Genomic DNA, 19,572 nt, shown 5'->3' on the forward strand with positions numbered 1-19,572 from the left:
ATATATATATATAATGCCGTTCTAAATTAATGTCCAAAACAAGCACCCGAAGAAAACGGCTTTTAGTAGAGAATGAGAAATGCAGTCATAAGTTGTTGATACCCGGAATGTCCCTATTGAAACAGACTTTAGGTAAACTTGAGACAAAACAGTATGCAGAATGGCTACCCAGTGGAGTGTGAGAGGCTTTGGGAGGCCACCCACCGCAATGCTGAAAAATAGGCGGGCAGAAGGAGCTTAATCTCGTCACCAAAAATGGGGATCCATATGCCTCAGTGTTATCAGCCTGATGGGTCATTGGTGCAGGTCCACCTAGCAACCTTAGCCAACTGGAGTCGGGGTAAGTTTCCCTATGAATGCCTATCGTATGTTGTCACGTGAGAGACGACAACATTAGCCAGCTGGTTAGTGGTAGACCATCAGACTATCCGTTACTACCATGACGGTGGGTTGATGGGCGATTACGGGTAGCCTTCGCAAGGTAATATTGCGTCGAAGCTTTGAAGAATTGCCTCCGGAAGGTTGAAGATGAACAAGTAACTGGTGTCGGTGCACACTGCTGTACTGTTGTGTTTAGGCCACTGATGGCTTGTGACAGAGCTCTCCGCCAATCTTATTCCAGCGCGTCCTCAACTGTGATGTAATCTTGCATTCAGCACCATTTTTACTTAGCGCAAGCCTTCTCGAGATCTACTGAGTGCAGGCGTTCAGTGGTTTGATCAATGTAGACTGAATGATCCAATTAGGATACCACTCGTATATTCCGATTAGACTGAGATCGCATAAAACATCCTATGGAATTAATTAAAATAATAATTGCAAGTTCAACTCTACCCACCAAACTGCTATTAAAGCACCAGCTTTCCTCTGTATTAATCTTACATTTCTGCGCGTGAAAATATTGTGGTGAATATTTATTGAGTTGTCTCTTTACCGTGAAATCACGTAATATTCCAGTGAAATGGCGGTTGGGAAAATTTACACTGATCCTAAATAGATTTGGAGACCTTCCTCTGTAGTTAGTTAAATCGTGTGAATGTTACACATGAGCTTTCAGTATTTCATTGAGTTTCATTCCTTCCTAGGTACCTGTATGGACAAAAGCTAAGCCAAGTGGACCTAGAGCCGTATGAACTCCGGCACAGCTTTTATCCATACAAGCCGGGCCAAACCTAAACCCACGCAATAAATGATCTAAGCTTGGTTCTTCTTGAAACGAGAACAATACCGTGAGCCAGGTTTTCACCTAAGCCTTTCTTTGACATGAGAGTCTATTTCGCCAGTACGTATATTATTTGGTGTTCAAGTAGAATGTAAGGCTGATGGAAAACCACGCCAAGCTGATGGACCCCAAGCTGAGCAAAGCTGGTAGCGGGCTGCCGAGTAGTGTTTTATGTCAAGACAAAATCGCACCATTTCGTCTGCATGCAGTATAGACCTTTCATGGTATTCAGAGTGTCAAACTGGATCCCGTAAGTAATCGTATCCCTTAAAATATTTGTAGTACGCTTACAGATTTCCCCACCACACTGTGATCATAGAATCAGTCGCGATAAATTTTAGTGAGCCAGACGTGGATGAAACAGTTAAAGGGAGAAACTGTGGACGTAAGCATTCTGTCGAACAGGAGGAAACAGAGCATAGATCACAAAAATAGCACACCAAGGTACTCAAAACATACAATGAACAAAAAACACGCACCGCGGCCAGGTAAATTCGAGCGGACGTACTTTTTCCCCCATATAGGCAGTCGTTTCACTTATCTTCAGAAGGAACCTTTCTACATTGCTTACCCCATAATTTAATTGGGACTAGAAATAACACTCTACATCTCAGGACTTGTCAGTATGTTATCAGTATGTCTCTTTTACCAAGTGGTGTTTGACTGTAACTAAGAAAACTCACTTTTAATTTCCAAAATATGACACTTCATCCATCTGTCAATTTGCTAGCCGTTTTTCGGTCAAATGACCTGATTAGTTGTCCTGCTAATTCTGCTCATACGGAGCAAGCCCATTGTTCGAAGGGCTGCGCTGAACGCACACATACGTCCAGCGACGGTCCGTATGTAGCCCCTACTGTCACTGCATTCAGAAGTTCCTAAACTGCTTGCTTTTTGTCACAATTTTTAATCACTGCAAGTCATTCTGAAACCACGGAATCTAAGACCTGTTAATCGCAGAGCGCTTCCACACCCTCATATGCGGCTTTTCGTTGGATACTTTAACGTTCAACCTGACCCTCAAGTGATTGCACTGGGCGGTAAAAATCTCGAAAAAAAACCTGATGTAAAAATTCATAATTTCAAAAGGAAAGGAGACCAACAGAGGAAAAACGTTAAACAGTTCTTGTTCTAAAATTAATTAAATGTTTTTGGATTGATATTTTGATGCTACTGACATTTTCATGTTCGTTTTTGCCCATACAACCTCTGTGGGAGTATTGAATCCTGCATTTACCCAGATTTCATTGCACTTCTCAAAATGATGCACGTATCCAACACTTCACTTCTCACAACAACGTGAGCCGTCCACATTTTCTCACGGTTGCCACAGTCTTGCTGACAATAAGAAACAACAAGAATACGCTTAAGTATATCAGTGTAGCAGTGGAAAGCTGGCATATGAAAACTGCGCTCGCCGACAGACCGATACACAAAATTTAGGTACCCACTGAATCAGCCAACACGTTCAACCAACATTTCACACCCGTGTTCGTACCGGTGGTTAGCAATGGCCAGGCAGCAAGTAACCTGAGTCAACTTATGTATCACAGGCTGCCTTGCATACTGTCGTCATGCCGGAGGATGTGGTTTGCCTAGTTAACGGACCGAATAAAACGGTACTAGCCACTGAACTCTTGGCTTTATGGAACACCTTGGTTGAGTGAGGCGGAAGTACAGTCGGCAGAAACTGTAAGGGGATTTTTAACCTTTGACTAGGCACATGCAGGTATTTATATGAGCGGTGGGAAATAAAATGGGACTACGGTGGGACTGAGAGGGGAGGGTGGCAAAAGAACCTGGTTACCGCTAAATAAATTCCGATTCATGCACGCACGTGAGTACCGCGTTGCACAGAATCTATACTCACATTCTTCCAACACATACAAAGAGGGAGTAGCTTATCACAGTTTTCGGTTCCTTGTGTGATCAATAAAAATTCACTTCGCTTCAGTGAATCGTCATGTCTGTTGAAGTATTAAGCATACTGGAATTTAGCCAGCGCACATGTCTTCTGAAGCGATTCATCATTCGGGTTGATTTGTTATAATATGTTATGACATGTCAAAACTATCTGACGTTTTCCCTAGTTTTCAGAACACGCTAAGCTCCTTCCATCGGTCACTCTAATCATATGAACCAGAGCCCAGGCTATGAAACCAACTATAACCTGCCTGGACATCTTAAGCCCTGTAACCTATCCCATGATGGAGTGTTTCACTGACCCATTCCTTCATAGACTTCCCTTCTGTAGAGTGAGTGTTGCGCGTCCCAGAAAGGTTGCACAAAACAACCAGTTATCCATGTTTGTCTGTCTTATCAGGAGTGACTGAATGTCATGCGAAATTCAGGGCCAATCAAAACAATACGTCGTGTTATATCCTCATCTACTAACCCAATCGTATGTATGCTTTTCAGATTAACTCGTTTCATTTAAATGTCAGACTACTTCTCATATTTGTTCTATTTCTGATGACAGTCAGCGTCCTAAGTCCATTGTTTACATTGATATCGGTCAAGGTGAGGAAGCAGCTGATGGGATGGCAAAGCAACCGGGCAAACGGAGCCACTCCACCGATGTCCAGGTGTTCGCCTGACAAGTTGGACTGACTGACAAGCTCATCTCATGTGTTTCCGTTGCATTCCCAATCACGAATCAAATCGAAATGGCAAGCACAGCCGTCTCTCTTTGGCTTTCGCTTCAATCTAAACGCACCGTCAACATAACGTGGATATATAGAAGCAGCACAGTGTATACTTCTAAGACAAATCTCCCTGCCACCACCCTCTCCAATCCGAAATGTTCATTTCCTGGGTGAATAATGAATGCCAGTTTGGTTTTCTGCCAGAGGGCTAGAAACAGAGCATAATCTATAGAGCGGTATTATCAATCAAGCTGTTTTTGTATGCCGAGTACACTGATGAAGAACAAAAGCAGACTATCTTTGGTGGAAAGACATTAGCAAACGTGTCTGCGTACGCTTTTACGCCTGACGACAGTATTGCGTGCCTCCTTGACAGACTTGAGAATGTGCTGCCGTTGTTGTTGTTATTAAACTACATGAGCATACGGAAGAGGCGGCCGCAATCTGGTTGTGGACATGGTTAGTCTCATTCTCTATTGTTCTTTGGTCAATTATCAAGGTGCCAGTACCGAGTGTTCAATCACAACGAAACGCTGGTGTCTGGCTGCGTGAGTAGGCTACAATTCCCAAGTGCCACATGTTTCTAGGGGGAAATTTCACATGTAAATGTTAACAAACGCTTTGGAAGACATCTATTCGGACACAACAACACACGTACATAGAGCTCACTGCAGTGGAAAGACAAAAATTGCTTCAATTTATAGTCCACGTACAGCCACATCATTAGAACAACAGCTAGAGCGCTGCAACACCTGTCCTCGGCTGGACGGAAGATGCGAAGTGCGGTCTAATTGGGGCGAAATGTATTACCTAGAACATTGGTTGTCAAGGCAACTAAAGTGTTTCTAAGCCAACGAGAGCAGCATAATCGGATTTTCTGAATAAACTTCTACTGCTGGTCTGCACAATGAAAAATCTCAACTGTCGAGAAATTGGACTAATATATCCTCTAGCTATGGGACTTTTGAAGTCTCATCAAATTTGTCGGTAGAACATTTTGACCTGAGAGCAACGGTTGTCCACAACTGACTGCAAGAATGTTTGGCGTTAGACTATTTCAGATTACACTACAGGCTTCCCAGGCGCCACAGTATACACGGTCATCAAAGAAGACAAATTATTCTACCATGTGATGCCGAGCGGATTTTTGATGAAAACTTAGCTGAGCATGAAGTGCTACTTTACTTCTTTACTTTACTTTAATTTACTTTAGTTTACTTTACTTTTCAAAGGAAGGTTGATGTTCACACACGTCCAACTGAGACTGGTCCTATACGGTGAGTGGAACCTCAGGGGTAGGCCTGTTTGATGAGCTCCAAAAAGAGTGAAAGCGGTAGTGGGCTGTCCAGTAGTTTTGGTCAGCCTTATTTGCACTGTAATTCCAAGGGAAACATTTCCTTATCTAGAATTCCTGCACCACCAAACCATGCTTAAATGCTTCATTCGTTTCGTTGGGGAAGCCTAGTATAAGATCATATGCCCCTTTGTGATTATCCCGTCTAATATTCTTCAGCTGTAGAGCGACCCTACAGTGATTTCCTAGGGTACCTGTCTTTCACTGTTTATGCTCCACACAGTTCAATCCGAAATTCTCCTCGGGAGTTTTAATTTTCAATTTGATGACACCAATGTTAAAGTGATTCTCTGAAGTGGTCTGCAAAAACTAATCACCACAGAGATGTAGATCAAGCCTATTCAGAGGGAAAGCCGACATGATGTTTTGTGAACCATCATTGAGTAAGCTGTTTGATGGTGTGATGAGACCTGACAGTTTTAAAAGAGATTTTCTCATGTCAGTGAGAAGCCAAAAGGCACTGTATAGCTGTCCCATCTTTATTGGAAATCGCCAGCTGCGTGCCACTGGTCAGCAGTGTGATTAGCTCTCACTTAAACAACACAGCGTTACCCATTTTCCACTCATGGAAATCACATCACGTGGTTACGTATTAACTTGTTCCTCGAGTGACGACCTCGCGGAAAGAAGCTTTGGTCACTTTTGTGAAATTATTCTTCCTCTAAGCTAATCCGGTTTCATTATATAAAAAATGATATTGTCTCGGTTAAAAAAACCTCAGCATCACAGTATGTGAACCTTCCGGAGGAGAACTAAACTTTAGGTAGACTCACTTCAACAGGCTGTCACGTTAGTGGTTCATTTATTTACTACAATTTCGGAGTATCAAATATGTCTATTCTTTAGCTGATAAGAAATGAAGGCGGACGTGTTGGTCGGCAGTGAACAAACCACTGAACTCCTGATATCTGTTGCAGAATCCGAACAGTTTGCGATGAGTTGAATATAGCGCTGTGAGTAGAATTCTGATATTACAGTAAAACGCGAGATAAGCATAAAGAAGCTCCGTGACCATCACTAACTGACCTAAGAAGGACGGTATACCACATCATGAAAAGTTTCAAATGCAAACGAAATCTGTCATACGAGGTGTGACGGGGTCTCAGGAGAAGTGACTGACTTGTCTTTCCAACCGTAGAACACGTTTTATGGAAGTGGTAAGTCGCTAGTTCAGAGAGGTATTTCAAGTTTTTTGGGACGGCAATTAGATGGTACAACCGGAAGGTGTATCAAAAAACGGAAAAACCATTACTCCATATAGAAAGCAAACTTCTGCTAGTCGTATTCACAGCTGAGTGATAAGAAGACAGTAGTATCCCTTCAATTCAAGGGCGAACACGTCTCGGTTCGCATCAAACTGAAGCATCAGCCGCAGCAAAACTATACTTATGGAGCTGTTTATTTATGCCTGGTCTCCATAACCCGTGATAATATATAATGAACCGGTTCCCAAAGCGTGACGGATCACTCAACGTCTGTGATATTCACTCACAGCTGCCGTGTATGCCCAAAATTCTGTGTATGCTGCAGAGCCCCGCACCTTGAAAGATTGGTTGAATTCTAGCAAGTGTAATCGTTGACCTTCAGTAGCCTAAAATACTAATAAGTTTCCTTTGTGGAGTACTTGCCTGGTATTTATAAGAAGACATTTAGTTGTTCCAAAGAACTTATCTTACTCGGACATTTCTCAATAATTCGAAGGTATATTAAACCTTTCACAAAAAGGAACCACATCTTCTCCACAAATGCCTCGGAGATTCAGACAGATGCAGCATAATCAGACCACTACTTAAAAGCCATACTTTATACTCGCCTAAGAAATCAGAACAGCAACCTTAACTCATTTGCGATCTCGCCAGTGAGGTCGGTCACAATCGACCATAATCGGCACGAGCCACGTCCGGATTCTTCTAGCGTTCAACACGGAGCGCTCTATGGACTTGCACCGAGTTTTTTTATCTGTTTACCCATACAAGTCTTACCAACTTGAGTCTTCTCCACTTTTAACACTTTTAAGCCATTTCGTCCAAGGATATTAAGGTATATTGGTTACCCATGCGCTTGAAAGGTAATAAATGCAGTCTTCACTTTCTTCTAACTCAGTTGATAGTGGAAGAGTGATTGAATACAAGCATATGTACTCACATATTTTACAAATAATCTGTTCTTTCATGCACGGTACACAGCAGTGTTTAATAGGTATGAAAAGGTTTGGAACCAGGTCCTGATTGTCGTTTTGGGAAGACCGATGACATCAATGACTACCCTCAACAAAGGGTGAATCATATATGATGCACCCTAACTGGATTGCTATGTTCAAATGGCAGCTTCTAGCGTATAGCTGTGCTGACTGCTCATTATGAAATTCATTGGCTCATTGTTCTTCTAACGACTAACTGATTGCTTTACGTTGAGCTTCAAATATTTCCACCAGTTTGTCCAAACTGGTCCAAACTTCACTCAAGACTCTGTTATCCTATTATGTCCCATATATATGCCTCATACAGGGAAAACCTCGGCACTTTTGTTTCCATCCAAAACATCAAAGTAATGAAATACACCCAATTTTAAATGCTTAGGATAAAGCCTATTCTGATATAGTGTTGATGCGGTCTCATTCCGCTTAGAAATGCAGTCAGTCTCTTACAGCTACTGTGGATGCTGAGTGGGTGATTGTGGATGTGGAAAATTTGATTGGGATAGTCATTTTTACCAGTTTTATTATGATCTGCTGGAACTATCCGCCAACAACTCCTTTGGTACTTCTCCAAAAAAGACTTCCTGCCTCATGATTTCGTAAGCAAGACCACAGTAACGCAGTGGTGTCTTTCACGCATATGGGCAACAACCGATAATTCCACCCACTTGTGTACAACGTTCATTAATGTGGTTGAGGGTAAAATTAACTTTGTTGCCTTACTGTCATAAAGCCGCGATCCGCTGTGGGTGGTTGAGTTCATCTCTAAGCGAAGAAGCGTGTTAATGCGAAACAGAACTAACCATACCGGATGATCATTTTAGCGGCTTTGCTGATTTCAGTCAAAAACAGAGCACCTTGTGCTGTTCACACTGCCTTCTGCTACAACACACCTTTCAGGACAAAATGCGCCTTAACGGAAACACGTACATATCCTGGTGATTGATAGACTAGAAGACGGTACCACTCAAGAACACTTGTATGGTAGAGATGGATGAGCCATCTATACTACGTCCCGTTTTCCAGTGAACGGAACAACACCTAGCACCACTTGTGGTGTGAACCACTTCTAAAACTGATGGCCGTCAAGAAACACGAGTATGTCTTTACACGTTCGTGCTTCTGATGCCGTCGCATCAGTAGCCGGATACTCGTTGAGTACACTTCACCACACTTCCAGGATTTTTACGACAAGCAAGCTATGAGAAGGACACGGGTGCCAGTTTTACAGCTTAGCACGAAAGTTTGAAACTTTAAGTCCAAAAAGAGTCCAACAGTGATGAGATGCTTTTGGCTTTTTAGTCATTTCTTTCTAGAGTAATAAGAAGCTCGGGGCTATAAGCCTATCTTGGAGTTAGGAACCGTACTGTGATGACTAACTTGTGATGAATAACGCTTTCCGCTTTTCGCTCAAAACATCGAAACGCTGAAATAGTGTGCGACAGTTATTAGTAACGCTGTTAATATTCTTCTGACCCACCAATCCTCCCCTCAAACGAACTCAAGATAAGCAGGTCAAACCGGTTGTATCAGAAGTATTGGTTAATTGAAGGACGAGTGGTTTGCCATTTTTCACTGACGACCATGATCGAGCGTGCGCCCTCCCAAGGGGGAGAAGTTGAGAAGAGGTTCATAATGTGGGGAGTGTGATTTCGCACAATAATATTCTGTGTCATATTTTCGTTTACGATAATAGCCTACACAATGCTAGTAAAATCAGTTCCATCTGGTAAACAAAGTGGGTATTCTACAGGAATTTCTTGGACAAATGCAACCCCAATTCGACCAAACCTTAAACTCGAAATAAAACTATCATTATTTTCCGGGGTGTGTTCGCGCAATATTCTCTTCATTGTTAACTTCTATCATGAAGGGCTGTTACACTGCACTCAGTCAGTGAAGTGGAATAATCGACATCTTACCCTAAAATTTCGAGCCGCAGGGTTACTTGAAGCATATACTCACAGTTTATGCACACGTGACAACTCATTCGATAAAAATTGGGCGACTACCAAAGTGAGATCGGAAAATCTACGGATCAGTTACTGAGAAGGCAGTGTAAATCTTTTTGGGATCCGCACCACTAGCTGGACGTTAGTACTCGCGAGTTCCAAGAAATTCATCTTAGCTTACTTCCAGATAAGACTAACTTTAGCTTAATTTCATCAATAAGGCCCCACTTTGAGATTAATAGTTTCCTAAAGATGAGACAGTGTACAAGAACAGAACGCCAAAGACCTGCTGCTTGAGGAAGGAAATCGAACCATCCGCTTCGGCAGGCTGGATTTCGATTTTAGATGCAGCTGCACTGTGATGTGTGGTGTCGACTCTAAACGGGGAGCCAGGCTTCCTTGTCTTTCCCCTACAATACGATTGGCAGTACATGCCCTTGCATCACTGTTCTGGGGTTGGTGGCATATAAAGCGCTTCTTTTTTCCTGAACTAGTCCATCCACCAAATAATAATTCTGCAAGAGTCGAGAAAAGTGATTATTCCTAAAAAGACGTTACTAACAGGATGATTTTTGTTATATGGTTGACTTAAATGCCCTATGTCAATGCATTCAAGGCATGCTACGTTTGTCTTTCGACAATCGTCAGTGTATGACTAAATGCATGTGCGAGGATTCTGTTACTGAATATGAGGATGTTGCTGTTTTCCAAAAGTAGGTAAGGTGTCTGAGGAAATTCAGTAGCCCATTAGTTCATTCCTTCAGAATGGACTGATATCATTAACTGGTGTACTAGGTGACGTTGAGTAACTTAGCGCAAGCTGATTAATCCTTTCCTTCCATAGTTGAAGATTGATAGCTGAAAAAACAGAGCGATCATATAGACTTTCTAAATAGAGGGATAAAGGACCTATATTTCTTGTCAATGAGAATTTCACAAAGAAAGGTAACTTATGCCTTCAAGCACATTCTACGTGAGGCATGTACGCAGATTTTCACCAAAGACTGCACCCCAGAAATCCTACAGTAATTCATTCACCGAACTGGTATATCTCTAAGTCACTGCTGGATATTTACTGCTGACGCTAAAATTGTCTGTCTTGTAAACTGATCGATCCGCACTAACCAAAACGTTCTGTGGTACTGCGAAAAGGTTTGGCTGTTGGTTGCTTCCACACGTCAAGTTGCAAGTAAAAGAGATAATTACACCTGCAGAAACGTATACTAACAACATAGGAACATCCGTGGTTATCGGCAAGGCACAGCAAGTTGGTGGTAGCACGTTTCTTTTCCCTTGATATTTTATTAATTTTGATTTTCAGTCGTCCATCCAGATGCCGAACTAGAGTTCTCATCATTCAAACGAAGGTGGTAGCTTTTCGCCAAGGGCGGAGCTCAAAGTGAATACGGTAGGCACAAGTCTCAGTCTAAACAGTGACAATGCTATGGCTCTTTACAGTACTACCTTGGTGGAAAATTTGGTCGCTGACAGGTGATAGGTTTCTCATTCTCTTTGATAACACGAGACGCCGGTAGACCTCGTTTTCAGCAGTCAGCGTTCATATGCTTCAATGAACCAACTAAAACTATGAGTGACCTCACTAATCTTGATCTTTCCGAAGGAATATCAATCTGCTTCGGCAACACTGGATTGGAAAATTGCTGTAAAACGTCTAATCATGGTTTGAATTATTCCCACTGACACGTTGCGATAGGGGGGCAAATCGAAAAATACGAAAAAATGGCTCACCTTGAGAAAGTTGGGTTGCGTAGGTGGAGGGGTAAGCAAGCTCGGTAGGTAGTCGCACTATGACCCAGCGGGTCATGGAAAATTTCGTCAGTGTTCAAACTCGAGGTGCCAAATTTTGAAGTGAATGAAGTCGAGTGGAGTGGAACGTTTGGCGAACACAGCACTGAGAGTTCGGTGAAGCACTGGTGAAATGTACAAGTTAATACTACTCGTATTATACGACCTTTCTCAGTCGAATGGTGTAAGTATCTGATGGTCTCGCCGTAGGCTCGAGTGTGTTAACCTATTTATTGCGTGATCATGAATGTACGTTCTTTGCTCCAGGCACGGTGACGCCTCGCTTTGACTGCGCGTTCTCGCGCGGCCTCATTCTCGCTCCTACGTGCGCTTGTGCGCGCTCGCTTGTGCGTGTTTGCGCCTGTGCGTACGTGATTGCGCCCTCTCGCGTGCGTGTGCCTTAGCTTGCGCACGCCTGTTCGTTTGTACAGACGTGCGAAAGCCAAAGTGTGAAGACCGGTGTCAGTACGTTAAATTAGCTGGTGTGTGCGTCTATCACCACGTTAGTGTCGCCGTCGTGAGACTAAGGGGACCTAGGGCTTGGCCTATTTGCGTAAAGATGGTGGTGGCAGCAATTTGTTGCTTACGGCGTGAATCGGTTTCCTCGCATTTGCCAACGCTCCCCTGTCGAACACACCCTAAGCATATATAGGCATACCTACAACCACACTCGCACGCAACCAGGCAGACACTGACTACCCTCACCAGTCTCATGTCACCCGCGCTGAATTTACCGTTCTTTTCATGCCTCGTCCTCTGTTACCTTACATTCTGTTGTTTGTGGCGCGCAGACTTGACCGCCTGCACCCGCCCTGCAAATCAAAGAAGCGAAACGCAACCAGGAGTGTGGGAAACTTGTGCAATTGGCGCGGTCTGCCCGAGTGATTTCTTGTTTTCACGACCACAACCAATATGACTGATTCACAAGGTGCTCACTACCCTGTCCGTGTTTGTGAAATGTGTGCGTATGCCTGAACGTTCACGTCGTAATTGTAAGAGGAGACAACGGTTTTGATTCCCCTGGCAGCAGAGTTTTTTTAATACGGGGATGTAGTCTTCATTTCTGTATGCTTAATCTGACCACTAGGATTTCCCACATTCCTATGGTGTTTCACATTAGAACCTGAAGAAACAATCAAAAAACAAAGTTATTATGGTTACCAAAGTAATGTGGTACCGAAGTTATCCCAGACGGTTGTCTGGTGCCGTGCTTCACTCTCTCTGACGATCAATTTTAGTAAATGTGTAAGAACAAGCTGACAAATTTAAAATAATTTATCCCACTGACTCATTTTGAGCATACGGTTGGTATCGAAATCCATTCACACACCGCGATACTTGGAAGCTACGAGCTGTCAGAAAGGCGTCTGTATGTCTCGGTGCTAAAAATAATCTACACACCCATTGGTCAGCGAAATTGGTAATGACAGACAGACCAGGAACAACATTGGACAATAGCGACTTGTGATACTGACCAATCAAGCATGAATCGGTGCAGACGCCTACTGTGCGGTGCCACTGTGTCTGCCTGGGCGTGCTAGACATAGCGGCGCCATGGGTGTGCTACGTTGATTCGTCTGGTCCATTCATAGGCAGCGTGCTTAATTCACGCTCGAATACGCACGTGTCCTTGTACTGTATCTGGTGCGGCCGATGGTAGAAGCACTCCGAAATGAGTACACATCTGTTGCTCAGCCCGATTAGACTTATTAATTTTGAGACCTCATAGAAGATGAGAGAACACGTTGGACAGCGGGTGTTGGAAGTGTCTTATTTGGTGATTCCTAAACCTGCTGTGAAGTACAAACATTAGCAGGCCTACCACTCACAAACGTGGAATAAGCGTTTGAAGTTCGGCTAGTTCGTTATGCTAATGCCTTAAAATTTAGTTGTTTTTTTCCCAAGCTTCTTACTTAAAATTATTTTTCAACATACCACATCACTGTGAAACTTGCATGTTGAACTTATTACAAACTTATTACAGCTGTCTGTCTACCGTGATAGCAGTCATTAAATGGCACTGGTGGTGCGGGCTGTTTACTTGTTCAATACAGGAATGTGCCCGACACGTACACAGTCAGTGACCTCTGTGCTCAGAATGTGAAAGAGGCGGAACCCAACTAGTAACTTTTTATACAATATTTAATCTTGACGACAATGAAGCGAGCAAGATAATGTTATTTGCAATATATCGCACAGGATGTAGAAAAGCACCGTAACTAACACGAGACTAATGGAACAGTACAGAGAATGGCACTTTGGTATGATAAAAGGAAATGCAGTTTACAACGGTGCTACACACTACACGCTTTGTAGAGTTTGACCAATTCAAGTTTCAAATGAAATAATGCACAGAAGAATTCGGTTCTAGTTTTCTGTCCTCGGAAATGGGTTTATTTCGATATTAGAAGTCGCGATTTGGTCATTATCTCAGGGCTAGTTCGTCAATTCAGTGCACATGAACCAACAAGTAACAGATCCCTACTCGTCTAACACGAGGGAGGAAGATATGGTACTCACAAAATGAAAACGTATCCTACTCTCCCCTCAATTACGTAGCGGCTATTTGGTAGCTGAATCTATGAATGCTTTGGTTGGGTGATGCACAGACGCAACTTCAGAATATACGATATTTAGTAGTGCTAACATGGACGGAAGGGTTGTTGTTCGTCGGTGGTGATTTGTTGTTATGGAGAATGAAACATATAGATTACATGTCGGACTCTGACGCTGTTTGTCAACACAGGATACAGCTTGTGGCTTCTTTCTCATACGGTCACTCGCTTTTCTAGGTGTATTGTTACATCACACATTTTACTTTTGAGCCTCATTGGTCTATTTCTAGATGAATGCAACTCAGTTCCATCCGGTCATTATTACTGAACGCATATTTTTATGTGAAACCCAACGCTTTTAATTAGCTTGCTGTCTATTGTTACTTCATGAGAGTGTTGTAAAACTAGCTTCAAGGCTTCATTAGGTCTGACAGATATATGTCATCTTGCATACCACACCAGACACCATAAGATAGCTCATTGTAGCCCATCAAATACCGTGTCAGGTAACAACACACCAGTGTTTCGGGCAATTCAACATCTTTATTCATTGTGATAAGCAAGTTAGGTATTCTGGATCAGAAATCAAACGTAATACAAACACACGTGTCTGTCTTTATTACGCGAGGCATCTAATAACCTTAAAGGAAAATGCACGGGCATATCAGTTGCCAATATCAGATTAACAGACATCTCATGAACTAACAAAACCTCAAGTGTTAGTTATCTGTTTAACGGCAGCTCTTTAATCTTTGTTTCCTTTATTTGTTAGAGTTAGATTCCGAAAATATTTGTGGAAAATACCATTCCTTGTAGAAATACAATCAACAAGGTTTGCATCCATTAAACTAATGAGGATGGAAATGCACAACAGTTGAATTTGAAATGAAACAAATATGCATTATAACAAACTTTTCTGCTCTTCCTGGAACGGCTAAAATAGTTCTGCCCAGTAGACCATGTCCTAGTCTCCGAAAATACTGCAATGTTGCTCTGATGTCTGTTTGGGTTGGCTGGATAGATAAATCGCTGACCATTAGTTTGGTGAGTCCATTTAATTGTTTGTGCAATTTCTGATGATTTCTGGTACAAAAATGAATGATGCCTTCGTTGATAATACAGATGTTTGGAACATGGAGTCAAATCAATCCATCTGAAAAAGGTCTCTGAGGCGTTCGACTGGCTTATCACGAAACAAGCGCTAGTGAGCAGTGAGATTACAATTCATCGGTTAGCGGATCTTCAATAAAGCAAATGCCGCACATAGACACAGCTCTCGTGAGGCCTCGTGAGCATATCGTATTTATCCATTGAACTTACGCACACCTCTCAGACTCTAACAAAGGCACTATTTCACTCCCACTATTTTCAGTCAAGTATAAGAGGAGAATATTTTATGCATTGTCAGTTAGTTCTGCGTTTTCCATCCTCACTCATTCAAACTAGTTGAACTTAGGGGACCTGAGACGGTCGTTGTTCTATATGATCGAGAAGCAAACGTAGAAGTTTCCTCCCTTATTAGTAGTTGTTCAATAACATAACAGATGCTCTGCAGCAAAGCATGTTAATCGTGGTTAGACATCAAGGTATCAGGGTATCATCAAGGCATATAATGGTCATCCAGTCCCCTGGATGTTTGTCATCAACCCCCCCCCCCATTCTGTTGTACAAATCGGCTGGAGAACAATAACCTTAGCTTGCTAGAAGCAAGCTTTGTCAATAGTTCAGCAAAAGTGGTCGAAAGCAGACATAATTTCGACAGGAAGATATGCCAAGTTTAAGGCGCAAACCAACGACCTCCGAGTGCCATACCACCTGAGCTACCAAATAGGTTGATCTACGATTGTCTCTCTCTGTTCCCTTCTCAAGAAATGAATAACATCTGATGAAAAGGGGCATAAGCTATAGACATTTTTTCGAGTTCTTAAATTTACAGCCCACTTTAAACTGAGAACAGTTTGGCCTCCGGCACAAACACGTCCATAATCAAAGTCTATATAGCTACAGTCCCACAGAAAGGTAACATGTAGTTTCAACTTTACGGCTTCCTCATAGCCAGTGAAACTCAACTCAATTATTTAAGACAGTTCAGATGGGAGAATACCTCCATTTGTCATAAATAGGTGAGTAAGTAAACTTTCAACAACGAAAAAGGAAAGACCCATATATACACTAGCTGCATCGGCAACATCATCAGTACTACCTGTGAATCACCACGGATGAAGGGCGCGCGAGATTTTGATAAGAATGGAGCATTTGAATGATTAAGCATCCGGTTTACAAACCATGTACGCTTTTAGTCATCATTCATAAAGTTAAGAATGGTTATTAATTTATATATGGACGCAATACACTACTCATAAATTTGCTGAAAATTCTTCGACAGCCCACGACCGGTTTCACCCTTTTTGGGGCTCATCAGGTAGGCGCAGTTCCCGAGTTTTCGTCAACTTTACGTTCTACTTGAACTCTAACTGCATGTAATCAACGAAATGCATATATTTGCAGAAAAATTCAGAAGATATCGCGATATATATATATATATATATAAAGTAATACACTACTCATTAGGTTGCTGAAAACTCTTCAACAGCTCACGACCGGTTTCGCTCTTCTTAAAACCTTATTCAGCTGAGCTCCAAGTGAGTCTCCCGCAAAACTAAAGTGGTTTGCAACTGAGTATATTTCCCTAATTTCGTGCAATATGGGTTCAGATAGAACATGAGGCTAATAGAAACTCGGGGACTGCGCCTACCTGTCAGTTCCAAGAAGGGCGACACCGTTCGTGAGTTGTAGAAGAGTATACAGTAAACTTATGAGTAGGGTATTGCGTCTATACATGTATCGCGATATCTCAAATGTCGTACCAACTGAAACATGAAGCGGTCTGGTGGTTAATCCGAAAACGGCATTCCGAGAACCTACAGTGAGCTGACTTTTGCAGTTCTATGATTGACATTGAATTTCACATGCTGTCGCCAAAACGACCTGAATGCTCGCCTAATAAAACACTTGTATGTGTGTCTGATTTCTCTATCACATGATATGACCACCCTGAATGAAATCACTTCGCGAGAAGCTTGGCTGTCACTCTGGCCATACCATACATATAACACTTTTTAGTTACAGGAAAGTCATGCGAAACTCAACTCCATTCCATCGTTTATTGAACTGGCTTTGAGTACAGCAGCCGAGTTTCTTTTTTTCATCGCGTCATTCATAAAATGGCTTCAGAATGATGGTGAAAGGAAGAAGGGATGCTTCATGCGATTTAAATCTCGTGGTGCAGCTTCATAGCAGGTGGTATCAACGATTGCAGACACTCAAAAATAACGGTTTAGGCAACACTTTTATCGTGCATCTCAGCGCATAGCTTCCTCCAAGTGTGATAATTTAAAAAGGCAGACGAAAAGATTCGCATGCAATGATTTACACCTAGTAAGAAAAACCGAAAGGCCAGGTGGAACATATACCACTGTTAAAATCATGTAGTTCAACTGCAAGTGAAAACCACAAGCAGCATGAGAAACCCAGGTGCCCAGTATGAGGTTAACAAAGTTGCCATGAAAAACCAGTTTTTCCGTTCCGTTTGATTTGTTAACGCACTGCGACCTAGCGATTAGCACGTCTTTTCTATGATTTCTCATGTGGCCATCATATCGTCTACAGGGTATCAAGCGGATTAATTTCGCCTATCACTTTTTCATCCCTGCCCCAACAACAGAAGGATGACGAAAACCTCAGCGCTGGCACAGACTACCTGAATGCAATCAGAAGAGGGCTCGACTCCATGCCTTGCACTGTTCAAGATATTTCCATAAAACCTTAATTCGGCTGAAATTTGACTGAACTGCACAATATGAATACTATATAGATGCGTTGTGAAGAAGTTTGTCGTTTGCTAACGATTTATCGACCCCGCACATACACCAAAGTGTCCACGGGCTCAAAATAGCATGTCATCAATCCAGCAGTTGCAAATGACGGCGTTTCATAAGCCTGAGTTATATCACATGAATTCGGAAATCGTAGCAGTCCGGAAATATTTGCGTGATTCTCAGATGTCTAGTCTTGAATTCAACTAACCAAGAGCCTAGTGGGAATTCTTCGTCAGCGATATAACAAAATACTTGGTTGAAAAATAGGGCATAGGCGAGTCAGAGCTCAAAACCAGCAAGTGCAAGTCCAGCGTCCATTGCCGCGAGTTTGGATTTCTGGGCTAGATATTTGTTGCTAAAATCTTTAGCACTGCCTTGAAGGATGTATTTCTTCCTCATCTGCACAAATTACAGGCTGGGACCCACTGAATTACGCCTCATTAACAGGTTTTAAAAGGGATACCGTGATCACTCTGTAATCATTTAAATAACTGACAAAACAGAAGAGTTGAAGAATCCGGTTAAGGGAAAATTGGACCAATCCAACTGACCAATTTTGAAACTCCTTCCCATATGAACCCATTTTAATTTTACCCTAAATGGCGGACACCCATTCAACGTGATTATAGTAATGAATTCTGAAAGGCTGCACAAAACCCGTGAACAAAAAGCCATATAAAGCCTCGTTTTTGCTTCGTGACTTCGCCGAAGCTTTTTCTTCGGAATAAGAGCGTTGTTTTAACTTGAATTTTTCAAAACAAAACCAATACTATCCAGATGTTCAATTTAATTAGCACCGGAAACAGCTGTGAGAAAAAATTAGTCACTTGTTCTACGAGTACCGTGGTAAGGAAATGTTATTCTTTCACTGTTCTACCGTCACAGGCGACACCCGTGTAAAAATATCAGAGATTTTTCTCCTGTAATTCGGTGAATTGTACTTCCAATGGCTAATAAAGCTCTTCTTGAATCCGGCAACACAATGGGTTCCCCTCAGTTATTGTTTGTTAACCTTTTGCATGGGTCCCTTGGAGCCATAGGATCTGACCAGCTGAAAAGCTGCTTTTAGGGGCACATTTTATCGCTTTACCCAACCCATCATTTTGCCAGGCGAAAAAAAATGAATGCATAATGCTGCAAAGTGAAAACCCGTAAGCATCCTACCAGTATTTGGACCAGGCAAGTTCAACTTGAGAAATTTAAGCTGACCAACCAATAGAATTCATAAAGTTATGACATACTGAGTATTGGTGATCCAAGTTTGTTTTCTAAAAAGCCGTCTAGAGTATTATTTAATAGTAGCAAATTCTTCTACCTATTCACTAGTTTAGCATATTTGAACTGCAGTACTATGCGCTCCATTCCAGAAGTCAAAGCACTCTGCTTCTACCCACTTACTAACCAGTCTGGAAACCGACACGCAGTTTTTATGTCCATGTTGACAACTGTCACTTGGTAAAGATTATGACGAAAACACCAGGATACGGAGCAATTTGAGCTCCGGTATTGTAACTCGCTTAAAATGTGTTACTTAACTTACTTGCATAGAACCATCAGTAACTCAGTTTTTCAATCGGTGAATAAGATCTTCCGAAGAACTTTTCTCATCAACTAGGCATAAAAATGATTGACATTACAGCTCATAGTCACCAGCTACGAAGTATTATGTATGTCAATCTCAGTAAAACCAGCAAAAATAGTTGATATTCACGGAATTCTAAAATAAAAACGTCAGAAATAATAAGCGAAACCTTCTCTATTTAAGGGTCTTTGATCAGACAAGACAGACCACGAAACAAGTTTGTGTTCTCAAAATCTGCAGGCAGAAAAGGTCCTCCAAATTCTAACGCCCATGTTAAATTTACTTTGGTTAAGAAATCATGGTTCCTCCAAAACTTTGCTAGTAGCTGCGTCAATCATAGGTTTGAATATCTTTGGGGGATACATGCTCTAAGATCCTGGG

The 19,572-nt window shown here is 42.1% G+C and overlaps 1 protein-coding gene across 1 annotated transcript in view; it reads right to left on the minus strand.

Moving 5' to 3' along the window:
* The window catches only part of T265_01235 (hypothetical protein), a gene marked incomplete at both ends in the record, with an annotated part of 28,384 nt that extends 17,189 nt beyond the window's left edge, over positions 1 to 11,195 (minus strand). The window contains one exon of the mRNA XM_009165220.1: positions 11,120 to 11,195. Within this exon, the coding sequence (XP_009163484.1) occupies positions 11,120 to 11,195 (76 nt within the window). The remainder of the gene's footprint in view (positions 1 to 11,119) is intronic.
* Between the last annotated feature and the right edge of the window lie 8,377 nt (positions 11,196 to 19,572).

The sequence above is a fragment of the Opisthorchis viverrini genome, assembly GCF_000715545.1.
Source record: "Opisthorchis viverrini unplaced genomic scaffold opera_v5_13, whole genome shotgun sequence".
Classification (NCBI taxonomy): domain Eukaryota; kingdom Metazoa; phylum Platyhelminthes; class Trematoda; order Opisthorchiida; family Opisthorchiidae; genus Opisthorchis; species Opisthorchis viverrini.